Source organism: Vombatus ursinus, unplaced genomic scaffold (assembly GCF_900497805.2).
Source record: "Vombatus ursinus unplaced genomic scaffold, bare-nosed wombat genome assembly UNPS02012709.1, whole genome shotgun sequence".
NCBI classification, from domain to species: domain Eukaryota; kingdom Metazoa; phylum Chordata; class Mammalia; order Diprotodontia; family Vombatidae; genus Vombatus; species Vombatus ursinus.
The window spans coordinates 480093-492584 of record NW_020952487.1 but is presented as its reverse complement, the minus strand read 5'-3'; the positions used below and the strand labels follow the sequence as shown (position 1 = coordinate 492584).

Genomic DNA, 12492 nt, shown 5'->3' with positions numbered 1-12492 from the left:
TGGGAATGTTGCAAATCGGGGGTGGGCAGCTGTGAATATTTCAGACTCAGGACAATGGCAGGAGAGGGAACAGAGGTCTGCTTCTTAGGGGAGCCGATGGTATATGGAGTCAAGGAGCAAGGTCACACCGAAGGGTGGTGGTCGATCTTCTACCTTCCCAGGGAACCTCAAAGCTCACTGATTTAACTGAAGGTGACTGTATTTGACAGAGGCTTCGAAATGGGAGAACAAAGCTCCAAACCAGCCCCCTCGGGTGTCTTTGAAGATAAATCTTCACCTTACCCCAACCCGAGTCTCATAAGGGTAATTCTAACTTTTTCTCACTGGCTCTACACCCCCCCCACCCCAACCCCAAAAGAATCCTATATCCTGTTGCCCAGCAGGCCTGAGGAAAGGCCAGCAAGATGGGGAAAGGGTTAAGATCAGGGTCTACAGACACAAGGCTGAAACACATATCTCAAATGTATAGGACCACGATGGGGGCAGAAGGAACCCAGAAGATGAGAGACATAAATCTAGCCCCCACCCAAGTTCTAAGCAGAAAACCCGTCTTCCAGAGACTGGTGGCTGAGCTTTATCATCCAGGAGACTGGCTCTGTCCCAGAATTGGGGAACATAGTGTACAAGACCCCATTTGTGGAGATTTACCAAGGACTGACTAGGCAACAGAGACCCCCAAGATGCACTCTCTCCCAGGCCACAGAATAGTTTGCACCTATAAATCAGGCCTGGAATGGGAGTTAGGGAGAGTTAGAGTGAATAACAGGAAAAGCAGTGCCCTCCTCTACTGCCACCCTCCTCTCCCAACCCCTATCCCATCCCAGTTAAGAGTGTTGTCAGCAGCTGTCTTGCCTGCCTCTCTCTGAAAGCTGATTTCTTCCTTTCTCTAGAAGGCTGGGGGTAGTAAGCAGGAATAAGAGGAAATACGAGAGACTGATAAAATCTGCGGGCCTCTGGATAGAACTATTCCTCTTCTCCCTGTATTGGGATGAGGGCCAGGGTGAGACCAGAAGAGGAAAACAGCATATTCTTTCTAAAGCTTTGATCTGGGGGCACCATTCTGGTCCCCTGTTCTGTTCCCAGCTCTGCCAGGGCCTGGGCCACTTCCAGAAACCTCACTGCTTGAATGACAGGAGAGATGAGAAAGCTGGAAAGACATAACCCCTCTCTTTGTTTAATCCTAGTTTTTGGTCTTCAGGATAATTTTGGGAAGAGGAGAAAAAAGGAGAGAGAAGGCAAAGAAAAGTGGTGAGAATAGAAGGCCCTTGTTCCCCTGAAGTGGCCCTGAGATCATCAGTGCAAGAGGGATGAGGATGGGGGAGTGGGGGCATCACAGTAGACAAATGGCTTGGGGAGGGATGATGGGAGCAGGGGGGTAATGGAGTCTTCACCGAAGCAGTGACCACTTGATCTGTTCCTTTGCTGACTGCAATACCTGCAGACACAGGAGCATCCCACAATGAGAACTTGGTTGGGGAAAATGGGGGCCTTCCCATTTTTTCTTGGGGTTGAGTTTCCTACTCTCTTTACTTCCCTCCAAAGCCTAGCTTCCTTAGTTTATGAAAGGATATTAAAAATACCGTAGGGGTTATGGGAAGCCATATCCAGCTCTAAGACGCAGGGCAACTGTGGATAGCCCATTAGTTTTCTGAACCCTTCAAAGAAAAAAACTTGAGGGAAAAGAACACATAAGCTGGGGAAAATGCCAAGAAAAATGGGCTCTGAGGTACAATTCCTGATAAAAATTCCCAGCAGGCAGAAAACAAAGTCCCTCCCCTGTATCAGGTAAGACAAGTGATAGCTGAAACCAGGGAAGGATGGATCTGTCAAACCTGCACATTCTGGAATGTGCATTCCCAGCTTTGCCCTCATTTGAATAATAAGAGAGAGGGAGCACAAAGACCATCTGTTTAAGGCAAGCCTCTGCTGGGGAGTAAATCACCGGGTGAGGCTGCAGGCTGGGAGGGTCTGAAGGGTACAGAGAAAGACTGAGAGCTATCGGTCACAGAAAACTGGGGTGCTGGTGGGAGGGGAAGGAGATTGGGCGATCTCAGGTCTCTGCGATGGGGGCGCTGAGCAGAGGATGGAGGCTGTCTTACTCTAGGGCAGAGATTGCCCGTCTCCCATCTGTCCCCTGGACTGGGGAGTCCTAGGTAGAGGTAAAGGAGGGAGGTCAGGAACATACCTGAGACACAGTCTGCTCCGTGAGGGGGACATCTTCACCCTGTAACAAAAACAGGCAGTCAAAGTACAAAGCTAGAGCAAAATCTTCTGGGGGAAAGGAGCCTAACAGGCTTTGGTGGGGGCAAGAGGGATGGGAAGAAAGATTTTCCTTAAACTGAAGTCTAGTGAGAAGATAGATAACTTTGACTCTGTCCCATCCCAGAGAAAGGGGTATAAAACAGGCTGAACCATCTCACAGGGACAGATATGATTAAGGAACTTATTTTACCCAGCCCCTGCTTCAGGGGCAGGATGACCTTATAAAAAGATCTAGCCCACCTGGGTTTTCTGATCTCCATTTCCCTCAGCCTTTGGTGGGAGGGGGTTGCTGACTTCCCAGTCACAGAAAATTTTTCCATATCAATCTCATTGGGGAAGGGATGAGGGGAGGGCTGGGAGAGCGGGGGGGGGGGGGGGGGGGTGGGTTTTAGGGGACGCGGCGGGCCCTGAGGGGTTACGACAGCATGTTAATTTGAATAAACTGCTGCAACAGCAGCCCAAGAAGGGAAGGGGGGAGTGAGGGTGGGGTGGGGGAAGACCCTCCCTCTTTCCACATGGAGACATATGTTACAGAAGAAGATTAAACTATGCAAATGGAGCCTGTGGCAGTTAAGGCAGAAGACGTTTCCCATTACCCAGCACTGTCAGCTTCTGCTTTGTGGAGGTCAGAGTCGGGACATTCCTAGAATGGGGAGTCAAATTTGCTTCCCCAACCCCTCCATTCCTTCACTATAACTTGCTATTGTGATGTTCCTGCACCTGCCCCTAGTGCTAAGTACAAGTATACTCCCTCTTTACCCCAAATGTCTCCTTTTAGGATTTCTAGCAAATGGAAAGATGCAGAAAAAGACTCCTTGCTAGAAAGATTAGAAAAGGTAATTCAGGAGGTGACTCTTGAGTTTCTAACTCAATAGATTTGAAAACAAAGGGAAAGTTCCCATCTATCTGGGATGGCTGGAATACCTCTCTGAATATCTCTGAATACCGAGATTACCTGTCAGGTTCCCTTTTAGCTCCAAAGCTCTGAATACTATAGATTCACTCATTCATTTAAATATTCACTGAGCAGCTCTGACATGCAAGTGAACTGGATTTAGTTGAGGGAGGGTTGTGCAAAGTCATCAGCCCCACTTTCTCTCTGGAGCCTTCTGGGTCCAGAGGCCAGATGTGGATCAAGACAAGTGGAGAATTCACCCGCATGTCATGGCAACCTCTGTGAGCAGAGAAGGAACTGCCCACTGGGGACCAAACTTCCAGCTGGGCAACATGGCTTGCTTTTCTTTCTTTCTCTCTTTTTTTTTTTCTTTCTTCTCGATCCACATAGGGTACCCACCCCTACCTGCTGGTGCTCTGACCAAAGGGAATACAAATTTTAATCTCTGAAACTTTTTTTTGTTTTGTTTTGTTTTGTTTTTTTTAAAGACCAGCCTTAACCCCAAATCACTCTGGTCTCAGACCAAGCCCTATTTGGTCACTGTTTGGGCCCTGACCGGCTCAGAATGAATGTAATAACAATTGTTTCTGTTTTGGCCAGAAACCCTGAGGGTCTTCCCCTCCCAGATCTAATTTTTGTTTTTAAAGAGACCATTCTTGCCTCATTTTTTTATTAAGCCTTAATCACTGAAATGGGCGCTGCCTCAGTCAAACTGAGACGTGTTAAAGACCTTAGCTTGAAAAGGCCAAGGTCTTCCACTGCATCTCCAGTTGTTCTGATCCATATCTAGCCACTGGACTCAGATGGCTCCGGAGGAGAAAGTGGATTGGTGACTCTGCACAGCTCTCCCTCGCTTAAATCCAATTCACTTGCATGTCATGGCATCCCCTCCTGATGTCACGGTCCTCTTCGAGAATGAAGAACAAACAGCAACAAGCAACAGGAACAGCAGCAGCAAACACTGAGCAGCTACTATGTGTGAGGTGCCTTACTCTGTTAAGCATTAGAGAGAAACTCCTCCCTATCCCCTTCTATGTGACACTGTAGGAAGGGAGGTTTTTTGAGTCTAGGCTCTTGGCTAGGGTTAAGTCAGAAAGCACTGAGGTGTGGAATGAGTCTGGCCCTGCAGGGCAGGAAGGCACTTACCCGTAATGCTACTCTGTGTACCACTTGCTGGGGGTCACTCTCTAGAATCACCCTGTGGAGATAAACAGGAAACTTCCACCCACTGTGCCCAGGACAAGACCCACCCAGGAAAGATAGGGACGTCTCCACTGACACAATGCCTTATATTAGAGGAGAATTGGGGAGGGGGGGGAAATCTCTGATTTGAGAATCAGAGCAGGGGCAGCTAGGTGGCACAGTGGATATAGCTCCAGCCTTGGAGTAAGGAGGACCTGAGTTCAGATCTGGCCTCAGACACATGACACTTACTAGCTGTGTGACCTTGAGCAAGCCAATTAATTCCAATTGCCTCACCAAAAAGGCAAAAAAAAAAAAAAAAAAGGAAAAGAAAAGAAAAGAAAAGAAACAGAGCAATCCCCTCCTTTCCCAACCCAGAGCCAGCCCACAAGACTCACCCTCCATCTACGATCTCATCTACAGCCAGGAAGAGTCCTTCCATGTTCTCTAACAGTGCTCGCTTCTCCACATTCTTCCTGGGCCCAAAAGAAAAGAAGGAAGCCAGGTCATAGGAAGAAGGAATCTGGGGACACTAACTGTAAAGTGGCCCCCAAACTAGGCTGTCGAATTCCTCAATCTTCTCAGGATAAACCAAGAACCTCTCACCCAGCACACACCCAGATGGGGATGGGGGCAAGATGAGAAAGAGAATGCACCTTCTCACCGATAAGCAAACTAGCACCCAGTTCTCTTGCCCTTCCTCAGACACCTGGATCACATGACTTAGAGCTGGGAAGAACTTTGATGATTGTACAAATGAAGCCCCTCCCTTGGGGCAAAGACCCAAAGTGCTTTCCAGAATGGCTGCACCAATTCATGGCTCTACCAACTGTACATTAATGTGTCTGTTTTCCTGAAGTCCCTGCAACATTTGTCATTTTTCCTTTCTGTCAACTCTGTCAGTCTGATGGGAGTGACGTGGAACCTCAGAGTTGTATTTCTCTAATTATCAGTGATTTGGGGCATTTTTTTTTTCATGTGGCTAGAGAGACAGTTTGGATTTCTTCCCTTAAGAACTGCCTATTCATATCCTTTATCCAGTCATCATCTGGGGAATGGCTCTTGTCCTAATAAATTTGAGCTAGAAACCACTTCATTTTACAGATAAGGAAACTGAGGCCAAGGGAAAGTAACCGACTTGCCCCAGATCAAATGCCTTAGATAGTAATAGCCATCATTTATACAGCACTCCAAGGTTTGTAAGGTGCTTAACAAGGGTTACCTCATTAGCTCTTCACAACAGCTCTAAGAAGTAGGTACTATTATCATCCCCAGTTTACCAGGAGGAAACTGCGTGAGAAAGGTAAAGGGACTTACTTGCCTAGGGTCCCAAAGCTACTAAGAATCTTCCTGCCTCTTATACACAGGGTCTTAGGTAACAGAAGGAGGATCCAAATGCAGTACTCCTTCCACAATGCCCCCTGCTTTTCCTTCTTTACCTTTCCACGCTTGTTTCCTAACACAGAAGCAGGGATTATCAAGCCTGTGCTACTGAAGATGAGGTTGATTCCTGAGCAGCTCAACCTCATTTCTTCCCTCTGTGCCCCATGAACACTGACATTTCTCGAGATCCCTTCTAGGACGTTTCTGAAAGATGGTGGTTTGGCATCTGCTTGAACATTCCAAGAGCCTAAGGTAGCCCCACTAATTTCAGCTCCAGTTACTCAAGTTCCTTCTGCCACCCCAAATCTGCCTCCCCACAACTTCTGTTCACCGATCCTACCTGTGTCCTCTATAGCTACCCATAAAATCCCTTTTCATGCGACAACCTTTCAAATTACTATCTGCACAAATAGTGCCCCTAATTCTTTGCTTTTCGAGACTGAACACCTCCAGGATGTCAACTCATCTTCCTAAGACAGGATTCTGAGACTCATAATCACCCCGATGACCCCCCCCATTACACACTCCAGTTTGTCAGCCTCCTCCTCAGAACTAAACACAATGTTCCAGATGTGACCTGACTAGGGAAGACTGGGGTAGTCCTGTAATCCTGTTGTTCTGGACTTGATATTTTTGTCACCATCATCTAACACCGCTTTAAATCTTTGAGCTGCCAGATCACACTGTGGTCTCACAGTGAGCTTCCAGTGACCTAAAACCCTAAGTGGGCACAGAGGGGCAATAAAAGGAGATCCAACTTGAATGGGGAAAAAAATTATCATTTATTTATACTACCTCCCACATGTAGCTCCCCAAAGACCTTATTTAAAAGTAGGATCTCAGAACCCCAAACAAGCCTCGAAGCACACTGGCCAGGTTTGTGCAAGGTATGAAGCGAGGACTCCCAAGTAACACCACAGCTGAGGCCCCCTGACTGAACTGAACTGGGTGCTGGGTATATTTGGCCAGTAGCATCAGTCCATTGAATTCTGTCTTTAGCCCCAATCTACTCTTTCACCTGGAAGCTGAATCATCATTTTACTGAACAAAAGGGAGTCATACACCTCCCCACTTTGTCTATAATGGACAAATATAGAATGAGGATCCTAGAGATTTTAAGAAAAGAAGCCAATGTCTATCCCTACCCATCTGCAATGGGTAATATAATCTGGGGCTAAAAGGAAATGGAGGCTATCTATTGAGGAGACAGACCAGTAGTGTGCAGCAAAGATTTGTGTGTTCTAATCAGGTCACTGCCATCCTTCCCTCCTAAGTCCTGGAGCTTCTACTCTACTACCCCAAACCACAGCCTTATATTTGTTCTTCCTTTAAAAGGCTTCTTGTATTCCTGTGCAGATCCATATCCTCCACATGAATTCAGCTAGGCAAGAAGAGCAGGGAAAAGGGCATCCCTATTCCACTAACAGGGAAAACTGGGTGTCAGAGGGCAGAAACGACACAGCCAAATTAGGTTGAGGCTCAAAGTATCAAACACTAGTCCATTAATAACTTCTCTGTAACAATCTTTCTTTTTCTTTCCCCCTGACATCCATAGGGGAGAGACTGAGCTAGGGAAGAAGAGGCAGCAGATAATACAAAGAAAACTGAACTGATAAACAGTGGATATGGATTCAGAGACCTGGATCTGGGATAATGAGCAAATCTCATAACTTGAACCTTATTTTCCTTGTTTGTAAAATAGGGATACTAATGATATTACTTCATTAGAGCATCACGGAATGAGAATGTATGTAAAATACTCTGTAAAGTGTAAAGAACTACAGAAATGTGAACCATTATTTTTTAAATTACTAGGAGCTCTCTGATTGGGACGTACAAAGGATGCTGCAGATTCGGCTCGCTGCTGTACCTCTTTTTAAATGGAAGACTATCTTCATAGGAGATGGCACTCTGTCACAATCTGAATCGATGGGGTAGATCTGCCTCATCCCTAGGAACTTCAGCTGAAACAATTCCCAGTAAGGTGCACTGGGTCCTAAAGGACAGTCACATGCTTTACCCCAAACCCCCAGAGATGGCCTGGCTTACCTCAGCATCTGGCTCAAAGAGTCAAAGAGGCAGTTCAGAACAGCCATTAGCATCAGCTGTGAGAGGAAACAGAGGAAGGCAGAGGTTTGGTGAGGGGCCTAGAAACCATCAGCTCTTTCTGAGAACTAAATCCTTTAATGTTGTTGAAAGAGAGAAATGGTCCACATAGAGAAGCCCCAAAACATGGGAATTGGGAAAGAGCTGATTAGAGGGAGAAGATTCTGTGACCGTTAGCTACTCTTACTCAGAATGTCTAGTCTGAACCCTTCGGTCATGCCTTTGCCTTCATGGGGGCCCTCAACTGGGGTGACTGGATGGAAGGTCTGACCTCAGCCTGTGAGGAACCAATTAACTATTTTCTACATGTCCCCTCCACCCATGAGATGATATGTTAAGGTGAAACATGATGCAACGAGAAGGGGAGGGTTCATCACCGGCATGAACCAAGGAGTGGACAAAATGACCCAGATTCCAGCAAATTCGATCCAAGGTTGGCCATTTCAAAGTTTGGAAAAGCCTCACTCATCACTTTACCTTCCTTATCCTGATAAAGCATGGTGATGGCCCCTCACCAAAGAGCTTGTGTATTGTACACAGAAGTAAATGGTTAAAATATGAACAATGTTTCCTACTTGATGGTGACAGATTGTTTTGGGAAGATCTTTCCGGCTGGTCCATTTTCTGAATTTGTTTATGAGGCTAACTTCTATTAATGTGACATAATGAAAAAAGCACCAGACAAGGAATTAGAAGACATGGGTTCACATCCTGACTACCATTTATTAACTAGGTGATCTCTGAGCTCAATTTCCTCATCTGTAAAATGGAGAAAATACTACTTGCATTCTTACACCTCCCAAGGATTAAATAAGAGAAAGAATGCAAAATACTTTATAAACCTTCAAGCTGACAGAATAATAGTTACTAACAAAGGCCTATTCCAATGTACCATTCTGGTGTGGAGATGACCCCCCCCCCCCCCAAAGGTTATGCTAGTAGAGCACAAGTTCCTAGGGAGGGGAGGATGTCCTACCAGACTAGAAAAATTTTAATTTGGGCCAGTTTGATGGACTCTGTCATCCAAGGACCTGGCTAATTAAGTTTGGAGAGGCTCGTTACCAGAAGGTTGTCCATGGCATCTAACGAAGAACAGACAGCAATTATAACATAAGAAAGAGCTCACATTTCTATGGCACTCTAAAGGTTTACAAACTGTTTTTCTTACAACAATTTAGTGAGGTAGATATTATTATATCAATATTATTAGTCCCATTTTACAGATGAGGAAACTATGCTCAGAGAAGTTAAGGGACCTGCTCAAGATTGCACAGCTAGTGGCTGTTCAAGACAGCCCCTAGGTCTCCAGCCTCCAAGCTAAGTTCTGTTCCCTGGACCTCACAGCCTCTCCTAGGAAGGGAGGGTGGGGGAGACAGGACAATCTAAACAAATGAAGGGTACCTGCAACTGGGAAATCACTGACATTTCAAAGTATGGAAGAAATTTTGAGACTGGCTGTAAATACTGACTTCATTGGCCAGGGTGCTGAAAGTGCTCCAAATTGTCTTCCGGGTTGAGAAGGGAAAAGAGGGATGGTCCAACAGGTGGACTTATCCCAACAATCCAGGAACTGAGGGACCTTACCTCGTTTTCATAGGAACTGCCAATCACATAGAAGTAGAGGTCAATGCTGCCTTTGTACACCACAGTCAGGCCTTCCAAGAGGGCAATCTCACCTGGAAAACAGACAGAGGGATGACCTGAGGGCCCAGGGCAATGAAAGGAGGAGCTAAGAGGAGGCACCATGCAGGGACCCAAACAACTGAAATATGGTTTGCTGCACAGTTGCCTCCAAGGGCTTGAGCAAGGCAGGGGGGATAAGCTCCTAAAATCAAGTTCTTTCTCCCCTTTGGAGATAGGGGTTGGGGGTGGGAGGGTACAGCCAAGGGGAGTTTAGCCAGATCCTCCCACTGCCTCCCCATATTTCCTTTCTTGTGGATGAGATGGGAAACCAGTCAATCCTTTGGAGGTGAAAATGCAGAGCGGTCACCTTTACAGACTTCCATTTACCTGCCCTAATGGATGCGGTACAATAAGCAGAGCTGCAGTTAAATTTGTCAAGTGAGGCTCATAAATCCAGGGAGCAGACAGGTAGCTAACAGCCAACCTTCCAGTACAGTATTCCCGAGTGAGGTACACTCACCTCCCCATTCCATTTCTGAAGAGTTTATTATTGGGGAGGAATGGGGGGGGGGGGGCTGAGCAGCAGCCTCCTCTTCTCCTTCGGTGCGGCAGCCCCACCTCTCCGCCCCTGCTTCCCATCCTAGCTCCAGAGGGGTGGGAGGGAAACAACCTACTGTCAGTCCGGTGGGTCTTGTTGAAAATGTTCTTCTCAAAAGCCTTCTGCTCCTTGACACTGGGGTAGGTGTCGTCATAGTACTGGTGGGAGGGAAGAGGAAGGGGCAGTGAGAAAAACTGGGGGAGGTGGGTAGGGTGCCTAGGGAAAAATAACTGAGTGCTGACTGCTTTGCTTCTGGGGTCTTCTCCATTTTAACACCAGACAGTCCTCCTCTGTCATATGCCCCCCACCCCCCACCCCTCTACTCCCAGCTTAGGAGAGAGGAACAGCAAAGGGAAGAGAGGACATTGAAAACAGAGAGAAACACTTAACCAAAAAAAAGGGGTAAGGAAAAGGCAGGGTAACCCTGTACATTTCCACTGAAGGGCAGAGGGAGAAGAGCCCTCCCACAAAGCCCCCAAGCCAGGGGTCCCACCAGAAGCAATGGCTTCATAAGGCAGCTGAAAAGCCTTGGCTCCTTCCCACACCCCAGGCAAGAACTCCTGAGGCCATTCCAGTCAAGTTTTTCCTGGGAGCTGCTGCAGTGCTGGCAGAAATGTCAGCTTGACCCCTTCTGATTTCCAGGGAGCTCAATAAACATTGTGCCTTTGTCACCAACAGGCACAAAAGACCCTGGGAGATAGTGATACATGTCTCTCTCAGATTTGAGTTCCCACTCATCGCTACGGGGAGCTAAGGTTTAGAGAAAGGCTTCGATAACCTCCTGAACGAGAAGCAAACCATACTCTTTGCTTTCCCATTTCTCCAGAGCTTGACTTCTAAAAGCAACTGAATCAGGAGCCAATTTGACACATTACTGAGCCCACTGACAAGGGGGCAGGGACCCGGACTGCTAAATCGTTCTGCTCTTTAGGGGCCAATCCGTCGCAGTCAGCTGAAGACCTATGACAGATCTGGCATTTAGTAACTGGATAACTGTTTCAAAAGGTGTCCTGCATAGTTACATCCAATTACAGGGAGGAACAGCTGGTGAATTCTAAACTAATCTCTACCTGCTGATTGATTTATGCTGTGCTCACCCAGAGTTAATACACCAGGGACAGAAGGAATTTCTCCAGAAGGGGGAGAAGGTGGTTGGGGGTGGAACAAGGGAAGGGGAAGCAGCATCCTTTCCCTTCTCATTCACCAGATCCAAAACACTATGCTGGGGTGGCTGAAGGGTAATTGGGCCAACGGTGATTCTAGACACAAAGCTGAAATCCTGGGCTTATAGATGAAGGGTGGGAGGCAGGGACAGGGACCCTGAGGTTCTGGGCACTTCGAGGTTCCCTACAGATGATTTTTGTTCAGATTGTGATACATCTAGCCATTTGGAAAAAAAAAATCAAAGATGCAGCATGCATTCTCTCCAGGGTGAAAGGAGAAAACAAACAGGTTAAAGGAGGGGACTAAAGGGCAGAGAAAATGAGGCGGAAGAAGAGCACCTGTGAGGAAATATCTGAAGGCCTACAGGGCAAGGAAGGGAAAACGCTCCAAAGCTCTGACTCCTGAGGGAGTGGGGGGGGGGGGGAGACACGGGACAGCAGGGGCAGCATTCTCGAGGCATATAAATCTGCCTGTGTTCTCACCTTGGCAAAGAGCCGCTCTCCATCATTGTCCAGGATCAGGATGGCTTTGACTGTGTACAGAGAAGGTTCCTGAAGAGACATGGATTGCTTTTAGTTGTAGGGGTTCCCACCAATGCTGATAGCCCAGATCCCACCCCTCTCCCCTACTGGGATGCTGATGGAGGATTTTAGTGTCCTCCCAAGTCCCTTATCCCAGGTTCATCTCAGCTAAAAGCCCCCAGATCACAGGGAATAGGAGTTCAGTGAAAAGCAACTGAGCATAACTGAAGGGTATATACAGAGCTGAGAACTGTGGTACCATTTTAACAGAAAGTTCTCAATAAGCATTAGAAAAGCACATTTCCCCAGAGAAAAGCCCAAGGCAGGTCCCAGTCACGTGGGGCTGACAAGTCACCTAAGCAATGACAAGGCAGGTCAGAGGGGCTATTTTATTCAATAAACATGCCGAACCCCTATTCTCGGGGCCTCCAACACACCTCCCGCAAATAATCACCAAAGGTGAATCAGAAATATTCTTTGCTGTGGGATTAACAAGGGCTACAGAGGAACAATTTAGGGATAAGGATGAGCATATCCAGTATGCTCTGGCTGCAGCATCAATTCGGAGGAGGAAAGTAACCCTTAACTAAGCCACTTCCATTTTGAGCTGAAGGGAACCGAGGTGTGGGTGTGTGTGTATGTGTGGTGCTGCCGCATTACCCCCATATATACACACACACCCTCTGACTGCAGTGCTTGCCACATTACCCCCCCATACACACACACACACACACACACACACACACACACACACACAC

At 47.1% G+C, this 12492-nt stretch overlaps 1 protein-coding gene across 1 annotated transcript in view; it reads right to left on the bottom strand.

Annotated features, from left to right (window-relative positions):
* Nucleotides 1–1295: 1295 nt before the first annotated feature.
* The window catches only part of COPZ1 (coatomer protein complex subunit zeta 1), a 21829-nt gene continuing 10632 nt past the window's right edge, over nt 1296–12492 (bottom strand). The window contains exons 2-9 of the mRNA XM_027858085.1: nt 11696–11764; nt 10126–10207; nt 9413–9504; nt 7772–7827; nt 4738–4815; nt 4304–4355; nt 2186–2224; nt 1296–1435 (exon numbers count right to left, since the gene is read on the bottom strand). Coding sequence (XP_027713886.1) covers nt 1388–1435; nt 2186–2224; nt 4304–4355; nt 4738–4815; nt 7772–7827; nt 9413–9504; nt 10126–10207; nt 11696–11764 — 516 coding nt within the window. The 3' untranslated portion in view covers nt 1296–1387. The remainder of the gene's footprint in view (nt 1436–2185; nt 2225–4303; nt 4356–4737; nt 4816–7771; nt 7828–9412; nt 9505–10125; nt 10208–11695; nt 11765–12492) is intronic.